This window comes from Alexandromys fortis, unplaced genomic scaffold (assembly GCF_014885135.2).
Source record: "Alexandromys fortis isolate MF-2015 unplaced genomic scaffold, M_Fortis_MF-2015_v1.1 scaffold_102, whole genome shotgun sequence".
Lineage (NCBI taxonomy): Eukaryota > Metazoa > Chordata > Mammalia > Rodentia > Cricetidae > Alexandromys > Alexandromys fortis.
In genome coordinates, this window is record NW_026067984.1 from 2724490 (window position 1) to 2751027 (window position 26538).

At 39.9% G+C, this 26538-nt stretch overlaps 1 protein-coding gene and 1 long non-coding RNA gene across 2 annotated transcripts; one reads left to right on the forward strand and one right to left on the reverse strand.

Moving 5' to 3' along the window:
- Positions 1–843: 843 nt before the first annotated feature.
- On the forward strand, positions 844–18726 carry Asic5 (acid sensing ion channel subunit family member 5). Its single transcript, XM_050158835.1, has 10 exons — positions 844–967; positions 1039–1351; positions 4215–4452; positions 6248–6373; positions 7975–8124; positions 9089–9236; positions 11327–11383; positions 13682–13850; positions 15770–15861; positions 17151–18726. The coding sequence occupies exons 1-10, from the start codon at positions 844–846 to the stop codon at positions 17309–17311; spliced, it is 1578 nt and encodes a 525-aa protein (XP_050014792.1). The 3' UTR covers positions 17312–18726.
- A 438-nt stretch (positions 18727–19164) lies between these two features.
- LOC126511585 (uncharacterized) lies at positions 19165–26538 on the reverse strand. The gene is made up of 3 exons (XR_007594739.1): positions 26291–26538; positions 24176–24415; positions 19165–21567 (listed from the first exon to the last, which is right to left on the reverse strand). It is a non-coding gene; the product is annotated as an uncharacterized lncRNA (long non-coding RNA).

Genomic DNA, 26538 nt, shown 5'->3' on the forward strand with positions numbered 1-26538 from the left:
CAGAGGAAAAATCAGCATACTTAGTTTTCTCCTCCCATCTTCACGTGGGTTCCAAAGATATGACTTGGGTCATCAGGATTGCTTAGCAAGCACTTTTACCCACTAAGAGACAGCCAGCTAGCATCTCTCTTGTCCAAGGAGTCATTTCTTAAATGAACTCGAAATCATTTCTTAAATTCTGAATATTTAACCATTTTATGCATCACTACTAGAAAAATAAAGTATTTAATAATGTTGATTACATCTTGCTGTCTATGTAATACACCGTGAGAAGCATCACACTAACATGAAAAGTCGCCAGGCACGTGCTGTTGCTGTCTGTTAATAGAAGAAGCAGCAGGAGAATGAGAAACTTGGCTAATGTTGCCTAGGTTTACAAGAGAGGAGACCTAGGCCAGAAATTGACTTCTCCAATTGCAGATGGACCTCATCCTCTTAAGTTGTCAGAGGCTTTTTATCTTCTATCACCAGGTCAAAACAATATTAACCCAAAGGAAATTCTGAGTGGCTACATTCTAAAGTATGGAAGCTGGTCATACCACTGAACTGTAAACATTCTGACTTTGCCAATCGAGGGATAAAGCAGCTTGGTACAAAGCATACAATGCATGGAAGTCACAACACCAAAAGTCACCACACGGTGACAAAGACTAGCTGAGGAACTGATCATTTGTAACTTATGACTACTCAGAATAAACCTAATCCATCCCAAGGAGCTCCGATTCTCCAGGGAGAAAGAGTAATTACAACGAGGGCTATTTTTAAAAGTTGTGAGCTCTCAAAACAACACACTCTAATGCTCCTGCCACCAAATGCCTCTTCCCTCACCAGAGCTGTCTCCAGATGGCATTAGCAGATTACCAGCAGGTTCGCCTAGTCAGCACTTTTACTGCCCCTAAGTCATCCAATGCCAATGATTTTGGGGCCTTTATGAATGACTTGTTAGAGGTAACCTGTTTCATCATTTGTAAACTGGAGTGTTTGAGTAGCGTAGTTTTCCTAACTCATGGGCTCGTTTTTGTCTGATTATATTGAGAGCATTAGGACTCTTGGGAAAGATAAAGCGCTACCTCTCCAAGAGGCCACTGCCATCTCCAGATGACCGGAAGAAGTTTGATCATGAGTTTGCCCTCTCCACTTCCTTTCACGGAATCCACAACATTGCCCAGAACCGGAGCAGGGTTCGCAAGGCGATCTGGCTGTCCGTGGTGCTGGGCTCTGTCTCGCTCGTGGTGTGGCAAATCTACAGTCGCTTGGTCAACTTCTTCACGTGGCCCACCACAACATCTGTAGAGGTGCAGTATGTGGAAAAAATCGAGTTCCCAGCTGTGACATTCTGTAACTTGAATAGGTGAGACTCATTGCTTTAATTGTGGTTTTTTATTTAACTTTGGCAAATTTATTTTGATAATTTACGTATGTTCTGATGCAGCATTTAGCCTAAGTAAAAGCACTAAATTTTAAATTGAACTTAAGGTACAAATATAAAAGAACCATGCTAATGTCTTCATCCAGTCATATTTTCCCTTTCCCCAGCTTTCCTTGTGCTGCAAGTACCAAGTTCTATGTTTCAGTAGATGTAATATGATTCCCTGAACTTAAGTATGCTAATGAGAGAGGGGAAACCTTATGAAATTAATTACCAAACACAATATAGAGACTACCCACCGTGTACTATGTGGAGTGTTTTAGAGATAGCTGGCACCTCCAAGAAAATGAACAAGGGTTCTAAGCATAATACATGGAAATGTTTGCATGGTAATATGATGGGATGTCTAGAACAAGTATTAGAGACACTGCATGTTATTAAGGGGTTTGTGTGTGTGACCAGCAATACTTCAAAGCTTCAATTTATTCATTCATGTGTTAGAAAACCTCCTTTAGTGTTCATGGCCTCACAATATTTAAACCACGTGCATTCTGACAAAGGCAAGGCGGGCTTGCAGGGACCCTTGACTGGAAAGAAGCAGAGACACCGGAAGGACCATGTGGGGAGATCTGCGGTCACTGTTCCCAGACAATCATCTGTAACTGGTGGGCAGAAACACTTTCAGAAATTACGCTGAAGGAGAAATGTAGCCTAAGATGTGTGATCTGTCAGGAAAGGGGTATTTTTTCACTGACTGTGCATGTTCTGTACAGTGAAGGTCTGCACAGCCTACTCAGGTCTTCTCCCTTCTCATCCTCCCCTGTCTCAGCGTGACAAAAGTTGCCTCCTGGTGGATTTGGGCAAGAAACCCAAAGCTCCCATGCCTCACCTCCCAGTCAGAATGTGTCCTGGGAGATTCAGACCGACAACATATTATCTCAACCCAGGTCCATGGGGCAGAGCCTCACCTCCCAGCCAGGGCTTCCAGTGTGTCCTGGGAGCCTCAGGCTGAGGCTCTGACAGCATGTTCTCTCCACTCAGGTTCATGTGGCAGGGGTTTAATATGAGTGTAACTTAGATGCTGGGGATGTTCAGCTCTTTGATTCCCATGTGTCTGGTAGAAGAAAGGCATCAGAGGGCATGCTTCAACACTCATGTGTCGAACTATATTATCGGTAGATATTGATAGCTAAAAATATTGCTACAGAATTCATGATATATAAGAACGGATCGAAAAATTTTAATTTTCCATGGGCCCGTGTGTGTGTAGGTTAGAGCTGAAACCACAGGCTCACCGTACCCTGGCCCTACTGGCACAATTTTTTCCCACTAACAGCCATGTTTTGAAGTAGAAAATGTGTGTCTAAAGATGCTGAAGATGAAAAGAAAGAATGCAATTTTAAGAATCATACTTTGTTTTTGAAGGACACATTCTTATCAGTTGCAGTATTTCCTAGGATCATTGCATTTCCATTTAAAGGGTAATGCAAAGTTGTCAATGACTTTGTGTCAATATCGGCCTCTTTAGTGCGTTAGTGTTCAGTACACACAATGTTACACTCAATGTAGTCTCCATATGTTTTATAGATGCCCATTGGAGTTGCCAATCTGCTTCACTTAGTCTGTAAAAATATCCATTAACTTCAATTTTTAAAAGGTTCTTTAAAGAAAGCAATGTACAGACAAGAACTAACTTCAGAAAGGTATATTTGACTCAGAGTCACAAAAAATAAGTTGTAGAATAGATTCTGGAAGATGAGCTCTTATTCATGGCCTTCTTATTTGGAACTAATCTATATATATATTAAATTATAATAGCTCTGTATCATATTCCTGCTAAATATCATCATTGCTGAATTCCCCACGGATTTCCAGGACATTTTTCTTTTGACCTTATATTCTCAGCCAGCAACAACTTAAAGAATAGTTTTTTTTTAAAAATGTGTATTAAAGGTTGAAAAAATAAACTCAGTGCAAGACATTTAGTTTTATGCTGAATATTATCTTATAAAAACTTTATTTTTATTTCTAATATTGCCAGGCTTTATCATTTAATGTTCTGAAATTACTAGTATGGTCTCATTAGTGTGACAAATACAGTTTGAGAATATTTTAAGCTGAAGAATTCCATAATTCCCTATATGTGTGCCACCCACAGACTGGTTCCTTAATCTCACTGTGTAGTCATTTTGAGAAGAATCCATGACGGGCATCGCCTCATGGCCTGCATAGGGTATCGCAGCTGCAGAGTGACTAATTCAGGGTGAAAGCTGCGCCTCTCACCAGTTGAATGGCTAGCAAAGCTGTGCACATGTGCACACAACAGCCTTATATTCACCATTAAAACTGAAAACTTCTTGCTTCTATTGGGAATAGAGTTGGGGAGAGTAATTATTCTCAACAAGGTAACCCAGGCATGCTTAACTTGCCTAAACACTACACAATATATTCACATATTATCCCTCTAATAAATATCTAAATTCTACTTTTATAGATCATTTAAAGCAAATTTAAGTTTCACAAATGACCAAGTCTAGAACATAAGATTCTAGAATGACATGCAAACCATGTCCTGCATGACGTAACCCTACCAAGAATGGCCCACCCATTGCACTCTGTGCTATAGGACAAGAGAGATGAAAGCTGATCACTTCAAGGTTTATAAAATTGAAATATGAAATCATTAACTACATTTTGAAGGCATGAAAGGCCATGCATATAAAAATCTAAAGATGTACAGTGGAAGTTACTTAACAAATATAATCATTTACGGATGTAGTTTCGCCTTGTTTCTATCTTTGAGAAAATTGTTTTTACATTCTGATGCTTTCATTCCTTCAAATAGATTCCAAGCAGAGGCTGTATCAAAATTTGGCATCATTTTCTTCTTGTGGGATGTAGTTTCCAAAGTCCTCCGCCTTCAGGAAGTTAGTGGCAACATCACTCACTCTCCAGAGACCTTAGATTTTGTTACAAGTCACCAAAACTTCAGCATTACAGAATTTGTCAAGAACAATGGTTTTTATCTCAATCGGGACACTTTGTTGGACTGTAAATTTTTTGGAAAACCATGTGGTCCAAAGGTAATGGTTGACTATCCAAAGTCTAATCAGATATAGTAGACTATGGTTTTATTCTGTTCTAAGCTCAAATAAACAGGTTGGTTTCTCAAGACTTTTAAGTACATTTCCTTAGATTTCTTGATTTCTGCTTTATAATAGCAAGAGATGTGGGATCCATGTGAGACAAATTTCTTTCAAGAAAGTTATATACGGGGTTGGAGAGATGGCTGAGGGGTAAAAACATTGCTTTGGTATACAGGCATGGTGATCGAGTTTAGAACCCGAAACCTTACACCTGGTGCTGTGTGCTTGCAGGCAGCAGAGGCAGGAAGCATGTGGGAGCTGAATGCAAATCCAGGAAAGAATGTGGAAAGTGACAGATTGGGGCACTCAAAGTTGTGCTTAGACATCACAGATGGAGAGTACATTGTATGCACACACACACATGCACACACAACCCTCACGCACACGCACACACACGGGGTGTCTAGAGAAAGTGATAGATGACAAAAGGTTTTTAAGACCTTTTTTGAAGCAGTTTTTTTACAAAGTAAAAGAACAAAACACAATAGGTTACTGTAATTTTTCCTTATCTTTCAACACCATATTTGAAGAAAGCATTTCTCTTCCCCCTTAAGCAGCTACCACAGTGTTTTTAAGATACTTGCATCTTGGGGGGGGGGGAGTACACAGAAATGAGTCTTCCAGTCTTCCACTAAGAATTATATGTAACATGTATAATATATACACAGTGAGCTTTCTATCCACGTGGAACACATCTAAAATTCTGTTTCAATTACTGATACAACTCATCTACGAGTGTGCCTGGAATCTGATCTGTTATTGCCTGCGTACATTTATGGTTCCTTATTCTATGAGAGGGACTCAAAGGGAATATCAAATTCATAGTCCCACAAAGACAGTCAGCATTCTGAGAGGCACACGGTAAAATACTACTGGGTGTGGCCGGGGGATGACAATGAGTAGCAGGGATGGCCTGAACGTTCACCTAAAGGGGCTCGTCTTCCTTGCTTTGTTTTTACTAATATATCTTTAAATTCACTCCTGAGTTTTCCCTAGTAATAACATACATTACAGAAACCCAAATCTAATAACCTGTGAAGCAAAATACATGAATTGCTTTTGTTAACTGGGTAACATAAGAACAGAAAATTCTGTCATGAGCCTTTCTTTTGTTTCCCTGTCCCACAACTTTCCCTGCATGCTTTTGGTATGTCATCTCCCCACAGAGCCAAAACTTCAGTCACCAATAACTTTCTCAGCACTTTAGCACTCAAGAACCCAGGTGAGGATCCAATGAGAGGCTCATCATCTGGACCTAGACCACTTGGGGTGTGCAGAGCATCCCAGTTTATGTAGAGTGCACATCTCTGAAAAGGATGGGACAGTTAGCACAGGAGGTCAATGGGGGAGGGAATGTGACTGCCCCACGGAGAACACAGGAAGGAGCAGTGACTTGTCAGGAGGGGCGTTGAGGCCCTTCACCAAAGTCTAAACACCTGTTCCTGTGAGTCATTGAAAAAAAACAAAAGAAGCTACTTCTAAGTTTTGTTTAAAAAAAATGCTTAGATGTAAAAATGTTTCATTTAAAAATAACATGTGAATTAAATGTTCATTACACAAGTGTAAGCTGTTAATCAAATACATGCATAAATTGCCAGACTACCAATTTTTTTTATATATAAGCATCCTCAAATAAGCATTTGCAAGTATAGAAAATGGTAGAGTGACTGGAACTCGAGGTATTGAAAAGTTTTCCACTAACTGTTCTGTTTGGTTTGTTTTTGTGTTGGAGGATTTCAAACATGTCTTTACTGAATACGGAAATTGCTTTACTTTTAACCACGGTGAGAATTTCCAAAGCAAGAATAAAGTGAGCTTGTCTGGAAGAGGCTTAAAGCTGCTCTTCAATGTCCATCAGGTATCCGCTTCGCTTCGTTCCAATCTGGGCTGAAAAGGGACAAGTGCACAGGACTCCATTTTAGTAACAATATTTTTCTCTGTCAAATAAATCCCACCAGTTGAGTTCATTTCACCCTTTGACAGTTTGCTCTAACTGGTCCTGAACTGTGGATTCCTGTTGTCTTAGAGCTGCGGAAAGCAGATGCAGTGGAGTACAGAAATGGAGAGTTCTTTTGTACCTTGTATACAGCTAATGATGTCATTAAAAACTCAATTGTAGTAGGATTTTCATCTGGACATGGAAAATGTGTTAAGAACTCTATATATACATTGGTTCATCATAGAATTGCTCCCCGAAAAGGAGAAAAGGACCCACAAATACCTTTTCCCTAAGCCTCGTTGTTCATTGGTTTGGTTTGTTTGTGGATGCTGCTTATAACTGGCCTGTGAAGTTGCGTTTGAACCTAGGAGTCAGGTGTCCCAGCATCTAAGAATTGCCTTGCTGTTACTCCAAAGGTGCTGGGAGAATAGCCCCCGTACCTGCCCTCTGCTACCATGGGTCTATAGATCAGTATTCTGTGCTTGGTAGAGTATTCAAAGAGACACAATGAATGGCAGAGAAAGATGACCTCATCTTGAATCACAACAAATTGCTGCATCTCCCATAAGCATGAATGAGGTCACAGCTGCTTTTAAAGAACTTCTGTTAATATATTCATAATTTTCTCCTGTGACTCACTCGAAATCATTTATGCCTAAACACAATGCTGCGTTCAGAAAGTATTTCACCAATATTTAAACTATTTAGATAATAGCCCTAGGGTTATTTTACACATTAATTATGCATCTTTATTAGTGGAAAATTCAAAATATTTGTATAGTACAATTAAAACCTACAAATGTAATAAATGTACAAATGTTCCATAAACAAATGGCACCTAGATATTTCTGTAAACGAACATGGCCAATGCTTTAAAAGGTTTTAGCAAGTCCAAGACAACAGACCTCAGAGTGACAGGAATTTAAAGCTTGCTCCTCAAGGATAATTATACAACAGTGGACTGATTCACTGCAGAATCTTTATATGCACACATCCAGCCTATTCCTTATGTCCTGAAACTGTAGCATCACTAGCAATTTACTTGTTAATCTTTACCTGATATAGATGTATATATTTTAAAAGTTAAAGTAATGGCATCGATTTTCACATTACTTGAAGACATTTGATTTTTAAACAAGGTTTAAAGACCCCTGCAGTGAGAAAAGAGGCAAGGAAAAGGGAACCTAGGAAATGAGAGGGTCAGAGGAAGTGAGGTCATCCGCACCTAGGAGATGAGATGGACAGGAAGTGAGGTCCTCAGATGACACTACTGTGCTTGTGGATTTACTCAGGAGCAACTGACAAATGGGGTGTACTCTTGAGCGCGCACACTCAGGAGCAACTCTCTGACACCGCCTGGAAAGGGTGTCTTAGCTACCAAATTTCCACACCTCTCACTCATAGTATGAAGCCTAAGATGATAGAGCTGACCTTAGTAATTCAAATACACCATGAGCTGATGAACCCAGACCTTGAACTCCTGTATAACTAGTGTGTGTGCACACGTGTGTTCCCTTCAGGAGGAATTTACTGATAACCCCTTGCCTGGTTATGCTGATGCTGGGATCATCTTTGTCATTCACTCGCCAAAGAAGGAGCCGCAGTTTGATGGCTTAGGTCTGTCTTGTCCTGTGGGCATGCACTCACGGGTGACCATCCGCCAACTGAAGGTAAAATGTGGAAGATGTGGAGAGAGAGGGGGATTAGCTGGTAATGGCTGCATTAAACACGCAGATGACGTTTTCATGAGAGGCCCCTTTCTCCCGTGCTTTTAAACTAATGGTTGGAAGGGCCAACACTGTATTTCAGATTCCTTTCCTTTCTCTGGAGGCTCCTCTGTAGTAAAAGGCAGTAGATTCCTACCTCCAACCTAAGTGAGCATGGGGAAGCCTATTATATCCAAGGTCACTTCAGATAGCAATCAGAACAGGACCACAACGTCAGCTTCAGAATTAAATGTTTCCTCTGTGAAGCCATCTGCAAAGAATAAAAAAAAAATGAAGGCATCAGCCATGGAGACATAACATGTGGCGGGTTCCACGTGACAGCGAAAGGGTGTCAGCCATGGAGACATGTCATGTGGGGTTCCACGTGACAGTGAAAATCATCAGCCATGGAGAACACGTCATGTGGTGGGTTCCACGTGCCAAGCTTTACTCGCGAGCTTAACATTTTAAATTTGCATCCACTCCCTGTCCTCTTGGCTAACCAACAGCTTTGCGTTTCTAGAGACGAGATGTTTAAAAATGAGGAAAACAAAGAAAGCAAAGTACTCGTTACATGTTAAATAGCAGTTGCTCAATAAGGAATTTTTGTCAGATTGGTTGATGGTTTGTGAGTGCCCGAGTAATATGGCAGCATAACATTTGCACAAATATTTTTCCTTATTTGAATGAATTTTTACAATGGTTGGCCTATGCGATGTTTTCATTGACATTTAGGGTGAATGTTTAAAGCCCAAGGTTAGAATAGAGGGGCTTTCAAGATAATAATGTGGACAAGTGGGTAAACATAGTGTATCGAAAAGAAAATTTAAAAACACTAAGAATAAGCCAAAGTGTAGAGCGTCCTTTAATGGAAAACGGGGACCAACTGAATTTCCGTCTCCTAACCTGGCATCTGTCCTGTCTTCAGACAGTCCACCAGGAGTACCCGTGGGGGGAGTGCAAGCCTGACATCAAGCTGAAGAGCTTCACCACCTACAACACCTACAGCTGTCTGAAGGAGTGCAAAGCCCAGCACATACAGAGGCTGTGCGGATGCTTGCCCTTCCTGCTCCCAGGTAGATAGACTGGCAGCTCTTCCCACATGGCTGAACTCGCAGCTTACGATTTAGTGCATCGTTGAATTGTTCTCTGTGCTCCCGGAAGGCTAGACTGGAAAATGGCCCACTCGCCACTTTTACCTCAGTCCATTTGGAAGCATGGAAGAGGTAGCAGAGGTTTCTGGGGAGGAAAATGATGCTGTCGGCCTAGGTCCTCAATTCTTACTTAGAAGGTTAAAGTCAGATGTTCTCAAATAGATTAAAATGAATGGATGTCAAGGGTCTTGTAATTTGAAATTTGAAACTAGGTTACGTATACTTATAGCAGGCCCTAAAGATCTCACTGTTGGGGAGCCCTTAGCCTTGTGGCTGTGGGGGGGGGGAGAAAACTTCCAAGACTTCTTTGTGCACAGTCTCAGGCGTTTTTCAGGACCAGGGAATCCCTCAGGCAATCACTGAGCAGAGGTTAAACCTTAGGTCTGATTTAATACTTTCTCATCTACCTGATGCCACATCTTTCTGTAATTCCTATAACATGGGAAAAATTGGGTCCTGCTGAGCCAGGATCCTGAGGATAAAATAATAGAAAACATAGATAAAATTTATAAAAATGAACAATTTGATTTATATTCTATTGCCTTTCCTTAGCATTGTCCATAGAGAAGATGAGTTATTTAGAGAAGTAGCCATGGGGAGAATAAAACTGTAGCCTCTCTAGAGCGCTCATAGTGTCTCTGTCTCTGGGTGGACACATGCTTCCCCCACCCCGTCTATCTACTTCCTACTTCATCTCTCTTATCTAAATATTACAACAAACAGAAAGGAAAGATGAGAAAAGTGTGCCCTAGCACACTATTCCTACTTCTTTTTCCCTCTCTCCCCCTCTCTCCAGGGTTCCCTTTCTCTCCCTTCGCTCTTTCCTTTCCTTCCTTACCCCCCTCCTCGTCTTTTAAACTTCCTAAATTTGGAGCGCAGTCTTCAGCCTCACAGGCATTGTGAACACTGTCCAGTCTCTTCAAGATTGTGAAGATTATTGAGTAAACATTGTGGCTAACCTCAGACCACTTGTGTTATACCAACAAAGAAATACCTGGTTACATAAAAAGGCCATGGTTTTAAAATTGGCTTAGGGAGTAAACCTCAGGTAGACCATAAATTGATTTTTCTTTGTCTCAAGATTTACAGCAGATACATAACAAATACTAGCACCTACATGGCCTAATCCAACCCCCTCACCCTACAGCAGTTCTCTATCTTCCTAGTGCTGTGACCCTTTAGTGTAGTTCATGTTGTGACCCCAATCATAACGTTATTTTCATTACTACTTCATAACTGTAATTTTGCAACTATTATGAATTGTAGTATGTTTTTGGAGATAGAGATTTGACATTTGACAAAATTACAACTCGTAGATAACTGCTACCCTAAAGGGGGTTAATCAATGTAAAGATATATATTATAATATTAATAATAAACAATCTAATATTCAGAGGTAGCAGGATACAAGATAGGGTACCCCAAGGCTTCTCTAACATCATGGTCTAGTACAAGTCACCTGGAGCTTAGTTCATCTGGAAAATAATTTTAAATAAGATTATGAACATGATAAAATGAGATAAAATTGTGGAAGCAATTGTAAAATTAAGATTTACAAACATTTAAAAAATAAAGACTTGAGGGGACAAATGAAAAGGACCCAAAAATAGTGGTCTTCTCAACAGTTCCTTTCTCTAGATTCTGACATGTTTGCATGTTTATATTCTGAAGAATAAATGTCCATATGAAGGATGGATAAAGATGATACAGAAAAAGAATGTGCTTCTAATTTGTGTTGCTGATTTTATCAAAAACCTCTGGGGCCCATATGTAGCTCAGTACTGGAGGTGGCTGTCTCGGAGCTGGAGGAACTTAGAATGTTTGAGGTTCTGAATTCAATTAAATATATCCTCAAATGCAAAGACTCCAGTGAACTCAATTAACAATGTTCAGAATTGATCCCCCAAATCATCTATCCAGATAGGTGCACATTTCAAAGCTTTATTGTTTTTTCTAATGGGAGAATTTTATTTCAAGAAAACCCTTTATATGTTACAATTACTGTTTTTAAGGAAATGGTATCGAATGTGATCTACTAAAACACTACAACTGTGTATCTCCTATCATTGGTAAGTGGTTTGTTTTACTTTCTGTTGGCAAACATTTTTTCCTACCATTCAGTATCCAAATAACCAACATGGAGACTTAATATTAATTACAAATGCTCAGTCAATAGTTCAGGCTTATTACTAGCTAACTCTTATATTTAATTTAATACATATTTCTTATCTATGCTTTGCCCTGTGGCTTGGTACCTTTTCTCAGTACAGCATCTTCATCTTCTGCTCACTATGCCAGACTCCTTCCTTTCCCTTCCCAACGGTTACCTGTTTGGCTCTCCTGCCTTAACCTTATTCTGTTCAGCTATTGGCCAGTCAGCTTCCTTATTAAACTAACCACAGTGACAAGTATTCATACAGTGTATAGGAATATTCACAACTTTCAAGGATTATATTAAAATTGTTTAGTTACAAGATAAATAACTCTGGATATCCTGGAGATGAAAAAGAAAAGCTATATAAAATTTTTTTAAAAAAAATCCATAGCACTCACTATATAAACACAGTAAAAGAAAATTCCCTCTGACTACAGGAAATCTGTTAAAGGCACAGGATGACAGCGTGCCAGCAGGCGCTCAGGGGTTTCTTTCCAAGTCTTTTTAAATAGTCTTCATTTTATTTGAGTACCGAAACCTTTTCACAGTTTGATCAAATGTTCATATAAAATTCAGGTGAATCTTGTTACTTTGAAAATCATTTATATTTTTAAGAACATTCATTTAATAACACATGTGTCACATAACATTTTTGTGTAAACAAAATCACAACTACACACGTCTTTCGCATTGATAACCTAAACAAATTTATTTTGCCTAAACTTTGCATAGACCCCCAAATTATTATATTCTATGCTTTTGTACAATTTGTTCCATATATATAACTTTATGTTTTTAAATCATCGATTGCCCTCTTCAAATGTAATATTATATTTCCTTTGAATTTTGGAATATAGCAACTTACCTAAACAACCCAGGGGACAAAGGATTTATTTTAACTCATGGTTCCGGGTTCCATGCAGTCTGTGACTGTGGGGAGATCTAGGCGGAAGGAACTAAAGATCTGATCTTACTACAACCACAGTGAGGAGCAGCGAAGAGTGAACTGAAAACACACACTTGTTCTTAGTTTAGTTTCTCATGTGGTTCAAGATCCCTTAAATGGTTCCACCCAGAGTGGGTGGGACTTCCCACCTCAATTAATATAAACAATAAATTATGTACCAAATTGTAATTCCCTTCTCAGGTGTTTCTAGACTTTGTCAAGTAGACCAAACGAACCATTTCACTCTTCTATTAAAGTCTTTTTCTTACTCATTATAGAAATAGCTTTAAGATGGCCACAGCAGAAGAAACATTTTTCATTTAAATGGTGATCAAATATTTCAAGGTCTGGATGTAAAGTAGATTTATATTCTTTAGTTTCCAAACCAATTACACAAATGCCACAATATGCCACATTGAAAACAAAGAATAAGAACTACATTGTCAAGTTTGTTTTCCAATCACTGAAAGCAAGAGGAAGAGCCTGGGGGAAACAAATGCATACAGTCGTTGTTTGGAGATGGCTGTGGGATAACAGGATCCCAAAGCTGTTCATACAATTGTGTGAATACAGTGTACACGAGCATATGAGTGTGGCAGAATACGTGCATGTGGGTATGAGTATATGTGTAGGGTGTTACTGTATATGCATGTGTCAAAGCACATGCATTCATGTGTCTGTATGAGGACAGCACATGTGAGTCCGTGGGTATGCTAGATTGTGTGTGGGAGGGTGTAGGAATGTGTAGTAGTGTGCAGGTGCAGGTGAAAATTTTTGTGGCGACCTGGTCGACAGAGAACCTCAGTGGCCATCTGAGAATCTACCAAAGAACCTTAAGTCAACAGTGTTTCACAGCAATTTACAACAAGTCTAAAGTTAAGAGTAGTTTAAGCCATGGACCTTCAGAATTATGTCTGTGGGTTCCTTTCAAAAAGGGGGCATGGCACAGACCACTCTCCATCCTGTTCCATCCAAACAGTTGATCTTTTATAGAAATAATCTAGGAACGTCCTGGAATTTCTCATTCCTAACGAAGAGATCTTTCTTCCAAACCAATTACACAAATGGAACCCCAGTGAACTCAGTGGATGGAGGATTCACATTCTGTCCTGTTGGTTACTTAACAATAAAATACAAACCTGTTTGACTGAGGTTGTGAGCATAGTTAACGATTTCTTTTTGACGTGATGTGCCTGAGAAGGTGCAGGCTTCCCATTGTGGAGTCTTGTCTGAGTACGCTACTCTCCGCTCTCGTATTGCTTTCAGACCACATTGAGCTAGGGGGGCTGTGCACGATGGGAACACACAACTCCAGCTGCCCTGTGTCATGTGAAGAAATAGAATACCCAGCTACTGTTTCCTATTCTACTTTCCCAAGCCAGAGAGCATTAAAGTTTCTGGCGAAGAAATTGAATCAAAGCCAAGAATATCTCAGGTAATCTGGTTAATCTTACAAATTAATCATAATTAACATGAAATTCTCTTTAATGAACACTTGAAGTTTCAGGAAATGACACAGTGGTCAGTCGAGGAAGGCAGTTTTGGAGGTCATTGAGCTAACAGTGACAATAGGACTTTAGAGTGAGAGTCATTACAACATCTCTTAGCCCCTTAGTTCAGCTTGGGAAGTTAAACTGTATTATCAGTGTGCATGAAAATTAAGAGCAAAATGGAGAACAGGAAGTCAGGAACGTTAGTGAAATTTCTGAATTCCCATGACAACACTGTACCTTCCATTTTGATAGCTGTTTTATCACTTGTAAATATAACTTCATCTGATGAGCTATTTAAATATTGTACATTTTCCTGTTACCTAACATTAGACTAAAGGAAATTAACACATTAATGGTGCATTTTGAACTAAGTATATTAGAGTATTGTTTACTGTTTGTGGAGTCAATAAGGAAATTAGTTTAGACCTATGTTCCTTAGATATGTTGGAGAATGCCATGTTGTTTCAGGAAGCATTGCTAATAGAGCCCTTTCTTAAAATTGTTTTTGCTGTCTAAAAATCACATGGTAATTGATTTCAACTTCATTTTACAGCAGAGACAAGTTAATATTTAGCCACCTGTTGGTGTTAAGTCCATCTTTACGCTGTTGCAATTTTAACAAATATATAAAAAGCATGTGTTGGGTGTTCAGAGTTTGGTAGGCATGGGAATTCCTTAATGAAGTTTACAAGCCACGCCTTATTGGACATATTTCTATTGTGGTGGAAATGGATCATAAGTATGTAAGTTAAATAAAATGATGCTAGAGGCTGTAACAGAAAAGATAGAGGGAAAGTCATGCAGAGAAGTAGGAGAAGAAAAGACTTGCCTTCAGATTTGCGGAAAGACTTTGGGCAGAAGTGAACCAAACTCTACAGCCATTGGTCTCGAAAGTCCGTGCAGATGTTTCTCAGAGTTCCCTGTGAGTATCAGGGAGAGCAGCCAGAGTGTCCTGATTCAGCAGGTCAAAGAATAATTATTGTATGGAGAGCAGAGGGTATTTGCTGAGGAGCAGTAACTCAGTTTGTATGCATTAAGCACAATCTCCATTCAGATACCGCTAACAAACTCTTGAGTATGATGGCCTGGGTGGCAATGGGAAGAGTAGTTAGTGTGTGTGGCAATGGGACTCTTATGTAGATGCTGACGGTTCCACAAGCAAGGTTTCCTGTTAGACCACATGGGTGTGCTAAATGAAAAATAGCAAGGGTTTGCCTTGAAATGTGTTGGAGTATGCTAAATTATTAGACAAGCAAGTGGAATTACAAAAAAAATCAAATACATGATTGGAATTCAAAGCAGAGGTCTTGGTAGAAAGAAGAGTTGGGACCCTTGACTGTGTCAATATAGGTTTTAATGTCATATTGAACCACTCTGGACATGCATGAAGGTTTACAGAGGGCAATAATAAAATAAAATATTTGCTCAAGTATGTCAACAATAAATGGGAAATTGCACTTATCAGCAGGGCAGCTTTTACTTTGGTCCATGTTTCTCACCAAAACCTGTGAGCTCAGCTCTACTATACTAATAGAACGAGGAAAAGATGCTACTTAAGAATAATTCAGGCAACTTGGAAAAGTCACAATTTGAATTATTTATAAATGTAATGGGCCACAATTAGATGATCCACATGCACTGTCTTCAGAATGAAGTACAGAAACATTGTATGGGGGGGCTTTTTTCTTTTTCCCCCAAATGTCCCCATGGCAAGAGTACTTTCCAGATAATGCTAAAGGAATTAACACTGAGCTCATACATGCTGGATCTAATGCAATGGTAAATAGCTTTTGAATGTATGACGAGGATTAAAAGTAGTGGTGACAGCTGTAAGCTATGTTCATTCTGTTTCCACCCCCAGCGAGAATCTTGTGAACATTGAAATAAACTATAGTGACTTAAACTATAAGATAACACAGCAACAGAAGGCAGTGAGCGTCCCTGAGTTACTCGGTAAGTCTGTTGACTTCTTCCTCAGCTGTTTCCTGTTTAGGGGTTGGTTAGGCTATCAGTGGAGGAAAAAGGATAAATTGTCCTGTCTCTTACGAGGGACTAGGGACCAGGGACCAAGTGTTTATTCTCCCTAGGAACCACCAGTGACTACATCACACAGGATTTTGCCAAAGCATCCACTGATGTGTATTCTAGAGTTTCACGTAGTTATCTTCCCTTCAGGCTGCTCCCATCACCACGTGACTACTGTAGAGTTTCAGGAGGTTCAAATCATCGGTCTTTCACAAAGGGCTTCATCCCCCAGGGAGGGGGGAAGAAAGTTCCCAAGCAAGCAATCTTATTCATTTCCTTTATGGCCGCTGTCAGCGTATGCTATTATAACTTGGAGTCTTTAACCAACTGCTGATTTCCTAGCTCCAGTCACACACAAGAGGAAGCCACCCAGGAGTCGGGGAGAACATTCAGTTCAGGCATCAGCTTAGATGGAGCCAATGAGAGCGAGTTCACAAGGAATTATCTTAATTCTTTAAGAGTCCTGCAGAAAACACAGAGCACTTAACATCAGTTTCCTGAAGACGAGTGCAGGTGGACTATGAACAAACGTGTAATCTTCCTTAGAAGGCAGTACTAGAGCAAGGATGGGGAGAAACAAAGGGGTGGTTGCTGGGCTCTATGGGTGGAAGCAATTAGGGCATTAGGTTTCATAGGAGTTCTGGAGAATTGAGGGAAGGTTTTAGAGGTGCCAATGATGAAGGAAAAAAGAGTGCACACTGTCTTAGAACTGCACCTTATAAACTGTTCAAACATAAATGTATATGCCAATGTAAATTAAGACCATTTTTAAAAATGCAGTGTTTTAAATATATTTTGGTTAAATGGACCAAGATGAATGCTTAATACAAAATATAATTAGGGCCCTAGCAGGGTAATTTGCATGCAAATTGTCTTGAAAAACAGCACGGATCCTGTAAGACCATATGGTACCAAGATCCAGGTCTGCTTTGCATTTCATGAGTGCACGTTACATTGTAGTTAGTTTTACCTGGCATTCAGATCTTCGAGTCTAAATTCAATCCATGGAAACATAGTTTCATACCTTCTGTTGGAGATGATTTGTTTGAATACTGCTGCCAGGTATTACTAGTTTGTATTACCTTAAATTTCAAAATATGATTAATGTATATTCACATGTCAGCCATGATCAACTTATTGGATTCAAATAATGTATACTATAACAATGTTTACTTTTGTTTCATGAAAAATATGTAATTTATGGATTTTTATTGCAGCCGATGTTGGCGGTCAGCTGGGACTATTTTGTGGAGCGAGTCTGATTACCATTATAGAAATTATTGAATATGTATTGACCAATTTCTACTGGATATTCATTTTCCTTTTGCTGAAAATACTTGAAATGATCCAGAGGTCTCCTCCACCTCAGGCAGTATAGAAAAATGTTAATATTATGTTAGAACAAAGTATTGTTTTTTTTCTTCATTAATACATATAATTATAATGGCTCATTCATTGTTACGGACTTTATGTCATACTTTGGAAAGTCTAATAAAATCACTGAAGATTCCTATTTCTGTATTGTTTAATATAGTCTGTTTGCCTAATTATTTTTCTATTGTAAACTGGGCACAGAAAATAGTAACAATTACATAATAGGCATCCTTTACCTTTATATAATAATTAATGGAAAAATATTTTATAACTAAATATGGTAATCACATCTATTGAACTGTATATGGTTGTGAGGATTATTTTAAATGTCAACCTGCCACAACCTAGAATCACCCTTAGTCTTTGAAGAATTCTGTAGTCTGGGTTGGCCCGTGGACAGATCTGCTGTTAACTGACCCAGCTCAGTATAGGCAGCATCATTCCCTAGGCTGGGCCTGAACTTTTAAAAGACTGAAGGAAGCTACAAGCAGTCAAGAGAGAACCCATGCAGCTACCTGCTCTCTGCTCTTGACTATGGATGTCAGGTTTTAAGTTCCTGCCTTGACTCCCACTCGGGGATGGGCTGTGATCTGGACTCGTAAGTCAAAGAAAACCCTTTCTTCCTTGGTTGCTTTTTGTTGAGGGTATTTTTTATCATAACATCAAAATCAAAGCTAGAACCATGGATCATTAAGACAATTGTTCATTTAGGAACCAAGTGTACATAATTTATGCTTTCTAAACTTGGAATTATTTTCATTAAATCGGAGCATTTTTGATCTTCTGCATGGTTTTATAACTGATTAGGGGGTGCAGGAATCTGCATTCCCTGTACAGATGGATTCATAAAATCAATGTAATTGAAACTGGAGCCGAATCTGTGGTAGAGAGGGCTGCACATTCCCTTCTAGCAACTCTTATGCGCTTATTTAAGCTAGAGAAGAATCCAACAGTTCCATTTATGTTTTAGGCAATCAACCACTTTCAGCCTCTTGGAATGCTCATTCAATAGAGAATTGCTCAAAAGCCTTCTTTAACACACAAAACGATAATCAAAGAACTCTCACTCCCGGGCTGAGGGTGCAATTAGTTTGTGCTTAGCTTGTGTGAGGACCTAGTTTTCAGTCGGCTGCAAAAACAATATCAATCTAATTCCTAGTTCTTTCTGTTTGGTTCCATTTTTTTCTTCCCGGCTGCATGGCATCGCCACTCTTGTTGGCTCAGGTAGTTGAGAGAAATGGCCTGACAACCATCACATACTGACGTGAAGGACATTGTTGAGAATGAGTATTGATTATCAACTGTTTACACTGGTTCCCAGAATCCAGATAATTCCTGTCATTTAAATATATAAGTGCTATCTGTTTTGGAATTGGTGGTGAGAAAAGAAAATACCTGTGCTGTGAAAAAAGTTTTAAATCTTACCTTGAGGAAAGTGGGATACCCTCCAAGAGCATTGTGAAATCTGTGGAAGGATCAATCTTGGGGAATGATTGCAGCAATGAGCCCACCCCCAAATGTTACACTCTTGACTCAAACAGAAGTTGATGTAATAACAAAATCAAACACCTTATGCAACCTCTTATCAAAAAGGGGACAGGTCACATGACATCCTCAGTCTATGATCTGTTTGGTAGAAGTCACGTGCATATAAATAATGAGCAAAAAAAAATCTGAGTTAACCCAAGGAGAGGAACCTGTATTGAGCAATACACAATAATTAAGGAATATTAGGTGAAAAAACACTAAAGCAAAACATGATACTCTGGGAATGTCTGAAAAGCAACAGGAGAGAGGAAACTGATAAGTTCACGGCGGAGACAGTGACTTTTTCAGGGTGTAAAGACACTTGCCATCTTTAGATCCAGTAGAGTGTGGGACATGCCCTGCCTTAGCCAATGGGATGAGTTTCGTAACAACACGAGAGTGGAGCAGGAGGACGGAGACAGAAACAAATGCTGAATGGTCCTCTTCTCAGGAGCTGGCAGGAAAAGGATGATTGAGTGGCTCAATGATCAAAGTCTCGGTACTAAAGCCTATAATCGTTAGTGCTAAAATCCACTGAGCTGGCAATCCTACACAAACCAGTTCGCTTAGCCTTGGAGAAAAGGCAAGGGCACTCCTGAAAATCAGGAGCAGCAGCAGTTGGAAGGTGCCGTTCTGGGACAGTTGGGTACCAGAGCTAAATAGCAAAGTGAAGTCTGCAGTTTAAGGAGCAGGAGACGCCTGTGAGAGCAGCCATTCCACCCCAGCCTGCCAGGATACACTAGCTGTGTGAACACCGGACTTTACCCGACTGTCTTTAGAGTCTCGATCTCTCCTTCTTATCCTCCTAACCTGTGACTTCACCTCTGGAAGGATAACCAATTCTTAGGACTCTGCACTGCTCCTCAATATCATGGGATACAGTGACAGAATGCAGTTTCTTAAATAACACTATTGTGCCGCTTCTCCTTAGGCATAATTCATTAACTCTTGTCTCATCTCTTATCAGATAATCACATCATATATTAAGTAGCACTTTTAGATACTTTTAAACGCATTTATGCGTTTGGCAGGGCAGGATATACTTTAATATTTCATCAGGTTTTTTTTTTCAGAATAATTTCCTTTTCATAAAAATGCTTATATTTCCCTGGCTTTTGAAGGTCTGCATTCTCTGACAAATAACATCTACTGGCTTTAACCACAATTTAAGTCTTCATCAAATTGTAAGACTTTTGAGCAATAGGAAACATTTACTTACAACATCATAATCAGTAAATCCAACTAGACAACTAGATGCATTTATGCAAAAATTAATATAGAAAAGTATGTTCATGCAATCTTCACTTTCTCTTTTGAGTTAAATGTTTCAAAAACTGGAAACTTCAAATCAAAATGAAATGCAATGAAAGGTCATATATTCACTACTTAGGTTTAACCTAACCAGCATCATCGGGATTACTCCCTTCAGAGTTTGCATTCATGGAGTCCTCTATGCATATTCTTAACACAATGTTTCTGCCCTTAGATTAGAGCCACTTTTGCTGTGGGAAACAACACAGAAATTCGTATCTCTGGTCAGAGTCCTGTAAATTACTGACCATTGACAGCTCAGCACTAAGGAGAGACATCTATTTCAACCCTCTCACTCTGCCAGGACATTGTGTGAGACATTGGGTCAGACTAAGATCCAGCGGACAGGAAGGGATTCCACAGGATGTTGTCTTCTGCACACGACATGGTCATGGCACTTAGGAACTCACTGGAGCTATGATTGCTTGCACAAGCTCTATACAAGGCCAGGTCAACAAGATCCGTCAACACCCCAGTAGGTAGCTCTAACTGGACTCAGTGGGCTACAAAAAAAAAAAATATAGAAGTAGATGGAAATTGAAAGGGGACATGGTTGGGGTGGTTTGGGAGACAAAGAGGAAAAATAGGAGTAGATATGATTAAGATATGCTGTGTGCACGTATAAAATTGTCAATGGATAAATGAAACATACTTTAAAAAATGAACAGAAAGCTGTTTGATAATGTGACGATATATGATAACATGAATGTTACCTAGGTTTCTATGAAGCACAAATGGCGTCTTTCATAAGGATGGCCTGAGATGCAATGCTCGTGGTCTATCAGGGACAGCAGGGGAGGAGTCTGGGGAAGTCTGGTGAATCCTGGCCCCATAGAGAGCAAAGGACCAGGCTGTAAATGACAACCGTTCCCAGCATTCCAGGTGGAAGATAAGTAAGCATCTTCTTCCTCTGAAGAGATAAGCCTGCCTGTTTAACTTGCCTGGTTTCCCTCATGTGTATCTGTGTGCACAGGGACCTCGAACCCTCTACACTCATGCTTTTTAGGTTAAATTATTACTTACAGTGCTGAGCTATGTTTAAGGAAAGAAATTTCAAAAAGGAATGGTATGACTTAAAATGTCGCTACTGTTTTGAACAGAAACATTAAAAGGGCATTAAATGTCAAGATGTGCGATGATCTGGAGCCAAGGGGTTTTGGATGTTAAATGCTGATGAATCAGAGGAAATATCAGTAAATTCAGACAAGAGCACACTTAGCATGGTAGAGACACTTGCTTCCCGAAGCCTGAAAGGTTCTTGTAATTTTGGAATATTTGAGTATAAGTCAATTAAAAAATGTGTTCATCTGGCATAGGTATGCAGATCTTCTGGTCTTCATTGCAGATTTCTCCTTCCGGCCATACTTAAGACTATCCCTGCCAAGTGTGGAAGGATAGGTTGAGTTGACAGTTGGGTCATCCCTATCAGGAATACAAAAAAATCATGTGGGTAGGGACTCACTGAAGAACTAGATCTTTACAAAGAGACTTAACATTGTCATTGGATAGTAGGTGCCACTTAGTGTCTCATAATTACTGTTCACTAAAAACAGCAAAGAGACGTCAAGTGGGAATGATGTAAGATCTCTTTTGTCATCTCAAAATATTGCGTTGCTAATGTTAGCAGCTTTTAGAGAAAGGACCAGTTTATGGTTTTATATTTTTTCTAAAATTCTTTCCCGTAAAACCCTTTTTTTATTTACTATTTCTTTCTCTTCTTGACACCACATTATGTTGTAGCACATAGAATGTTAAAATGCAAAATATTTTATTCAGTTTATTCAGTTCAGAGCTGCATACTGCAAATCAAAATAAAGTATAAATATATATTTATCATTTTCCTTTATCTAGCAACTACTTTCTCTTTCAAACATTATTATGGTTTGCACGTGAGGTTTCCCCTAAATTCTCATATACTGATTCTTTTTGATGGTCAACATGGCCCAAACTTGAGGCATCTGGGAAGAAGTGCGTGGGTCAGATTAGCTTATGGACACACCTGTGAGATTGTCTTGATTGACGTGCAAGGGCCCAGCTCACTGTGGGCAGCACCATCCCTAGACAGGGAAGCTCAGGCTGCCTAAGAAAGCTGGTCTTCTGGACATAGCAAGGTAGTTGATCTGGGAGAAGCTATGGGGAGTGATCGTGATCAAGATGTATATTATACGAAATTCTCAATGATCTAATGAGAGCATTATTTAAAAAGAAAAACAGGCTAAACAAGCCAGAGGGGAGTAAGGCAGTACCTCTGGTTTCTACTGCAGGCGCAGCTCTGAATGCCTGCCTTGACTTCCTTTTGTGATATTACCTGAAACTGCAAGCCAGCAGAACCCTTTCTCCTCTCAGTTTGCTGTTGGTCATGGTGTTTATGAATGCAACAAGAAAGCAAACTAGACCAGCTCATGTGTCTTCGCCCCAGGCACTGATTTCAGCAGTGAGAAGTGATTGAGCCAAAAGAATGGAAAAGAAAAAGCTATGACCGAATTACTGGATTAATCCAACGTTTGGTCAGTTTGGTGTCGTTATTGGTGGGTGGCTGGTAGAAAATTCTAGAGATAGGACCTATTTGGAGCAAGAAGGTAACTGGGATGTGTTTGTTCTAGGGTTATGTCTTAAGCCCCTTCTTTTCTCTCTGGTTGCTACAAGGTGAGCAACTTTGCTTTGAGAAGCTATCATCCATGATGTCTTTGTTGCTATTTGCTGCTTCGACTGGATCCTCTGTGACGATCTGCTGTTTTATACCTGACACAGTGGATGCATTGATAGCAAGGAGAAAACAAGCCGGTCAAACATGTCAAATCACTTCAGGTCTTATAGAAGATCTGGGCAAACGCCTGTGCTCTTATCTGGTACAGACTGAAAGCTTTGTGTGACCTTTAAGCCCTGGAATGTGGCTGACTTTAGATGTGCTGAGAATTTCAGACTTAGGAAGGAACAAAGCAAGTAGAAGAGCCAACAAATTTTTTCCAGTGGGGGTTTATAGAAGCTGTTTTATTAATTTAGCTCATGTGAACTCCCTGCTGCTCTGTTCCTAATTTTGTTTCATGAAATATGTTTAAAGAGCTGTAAATCTTTTATTACTATGTAAGCAGGGTCCTCATTTAATCATGATTGGTTTTCTTTTCCTTACCATGGTTACAAAACAATGTAGAAAACAATTAAAACAGTATGTCACTATTCTCTAGAATCTCAATCTTTTCTAGATTACAAATTGATGGTGAAAGCAAGAGAAAAAGTAGAATTTTTCTTCATATGATAGTGCTTTAGATAAATAAATGCATTCCTTTATAAACAATGAAATACTAATATCATGCTATAGGAACGTAAAGCCTTTCTGACACTGTTGGTTTTATTTACAAAGACCGTTGTTTTCTCAGTCAGGGTTCCTGTTGCTGTGATGAAACACCATGACCACAGAAACTTGGGGAGGAAAAGGGTTTGTTTGGCTTATGCATCCACATCACTGTTCATCATTGAAGGAAGTCAGGCAGGAACTCAGTGTAGGTACCCGGAGGCAGGAACCAATGCAGAGGCCATGGAGGAGTGCTGCTTACTGACCTGTTCCTCATGGCTTGCTTAAACAGCTTTCTTACAGAACCCAAGACTGCTAGTCCAAGGGTGACGTCACCCACAATAGGCCCAGCCTCCCCAATCAATCACTAATTAAGAAAATGCCCTACAGACTTGCCTACAGCCTGATCTTAGAATCAATTTTCTCAGCTAAGTATCTCTCCTCTTCCCGTTTGTGTAAAATAGACATGAAACTAGCCGGTACAGCAGACCCCTTGTCAAGTTGGCATACAAACACAAATACTTTTCAGTTAGAACCTTTCCTGCTTCATTTATCCCCGAGATGGGATGTGGGAACTAGAAGAAGGGAATTGTGGGAAATATAATCAAGATACACTGTATACAAGTATGAAAATTTTAAATAACAAAAAAGAGGCCAGTTAAACCCCTTGTCAGATTCTGAACTCAAATTTTATAAGTTTCCTCTGATTTGCATTTTTTTTTCTGACCTTGTTCTCACCTTGGCTCAGGATTTAGGACACAGACTCATCATGGCCACCTGTGTATGCCCCAGCATTGGCCAGGGAACAGAGGACCCAGCAGCAGGCTTGGCACATACTGAGGTGGAAGTGAAAGAGCTCTCGGGTCTATGATTTGTACTCATGCATGGCACGTGACATCATCACCAACTCAGCTGGGGTGCTGCAGTCATGCACGTCTGGAGTCGCCATCTTTATGGAGCTGGGTGGTTCTGCTGAAGCTTTTTTACGTGGGGTAGAAAACCACAGGGGGAAACTAATGAGTTTTGAGGGATATGTTCCTTAAATTAATGTTTTGATTTCATATGACTCTTCCCTTCGAAGACCTAAAGCTACCTTGTGGGCAGTTGTGATCCTCCCTGCATGAATGAGCAAGGGGGTCTAGAAAGATGGTACAGTGGATAATTGCTCACCTTAAAAGAGTCAACAGAAGTTTGAATCCTCAGAACCCACAAAAAAAAAAACAGATGTGGTGCTGAACATCTGTAATCTCAAGGCTTCCAAAGACAGGTGGAAGGGCAGATGGAAAAAAAAAATCTCAGTATTCAAAAGCTTACCAAGGAGGCATCAAGCTTGCCTTGGATTTATTTCTTCGAAGTTAAATTTTGTTATCTCTCGATCAGGACAGTTAAAGTTCTCTTGCCATTGAAATTTTAGATCTTATTCCTATCAGGTCCAGACCAAGTTCACAGCCTGAGCCCACAAGCCTTTTACAAAGAACTGCTACAACTGTAGAGTAGGCCTTACTCTGCTGATCAGCTCATTCTACAGATTAGAAACCTGGGTCCCAATAAACCGAGCTGTGAAGGGCATAGGGGAGAGGGCCTCGCTATAACAGGGCTCGGGGTCTGTCTTCTCTACGGATGTTTCATTCTATTTTCTTCATATTCACTGCATTCCTGTTTACTATGATAGAAATTCAAATTTAGTGTAAATTAAGGCTTTAAATAAGCAGTAATTTCTTACTGACATTTGACAGATTTTGATAGGAGGTAGATGAACTCTGCTTTTACAGTAACACCGTGTTACCGTTTCCATCACAGATTGCTTGTTCTAAAAAAAAGTTATTTAACTCCCTACAGGACGGGCAGGGAATGCTTGGTCAGCATTTCTGAAAAAGATATCTTAAAAGTAGATTTGTTATCTCCTGATGAGTAAAACTGGCTGTTTTGTGGTGTTCTTTTGGATTTGTGGGAGGATGGGAATGAATTCAAGATTGCACAAGGAAGTGACTGAGTTAGTAGCTACAGAAAGTGGTGAACTCTATCCTTGGAGAGCAATTGTCTCCTTCCCTCATGCTCCACAGTCTTGATGGGCCGTTCTCTGCTGCCCTCTAGAGGTTAATCAGCCGTCATTGCAAATGTCATAAAAGGAAATCCACTTAGGCAAAGCTGGCAGAAAACTCCTCTCCCCATTCAAGGACAAAGAAAACAGCACATCATTTGAGTCAGGTATAGCTTCAAACAACATGAAATCGTTATGAAAACATAAAACACATGCATATTTTACTTATTAATGAAAGTCTTTTGAATTCAAACTAACCAACTGCTGTCATACTTGAGTTTAATTTGTAGGAAATTTTGTTTGAATATTGAAAATATTCCAGGTTTTGCCTGTGGATACTATTGTTTTATCATGACACGTGCTATCCATAGTTTACCATCCAGTGTGTCACCAACAACTTGTGAATTTGCATGTCTCTGGTTATGTTTCCACTAGCCTCAAAATGCCAAACCCATGTTCTAACGCTACGATTTCTCCATGTTTTAATATACCAACAAATTTCAGCAACGGTTATTGTACTCCCATTTTTAACAGTGAGAACCAGGACATAGGGGGACCGTATCATGGTCACAGGCTGCTAACAGACTGTGAAACCACAGTTGTAGAGACCCAATGTTATTTCCACACTCGCTCACCCTGCCTCCTCGAGAGAATAGTCCTCACTCTCTAAAAGGGAGCCATAGGCATTCTACACAACCTGTGTCTAATATTCTCATTGCCTTTCCCCGAAATTCCTCCTCCCTTCTGCACCCTCTGTCCCATTTTGAGGTCTTGTCGTCTATCAACTAGCTGGACAGGTAGCCCCTGCTTACCTTTCTCCTCGTCCCCTTGGGCCCATAGCTTACTACAGACTTTGAGTTACGAACCTTGAGTTCTCGGTGGCCTTCTGCCTTTCCGTCATTTTGGTGCAGGCTCAGGCCAAAGACTAACCACTCCCTAAAACGACACACTCCAGGTCACTGTTGTCAACCCAACCCGCATCAACGACAGCACGACTTCCGTCAAGAACCGGTTTAATCATAGCTTAATAACAGCCTTTCTGTGGCCCTTTCTTTCCTCC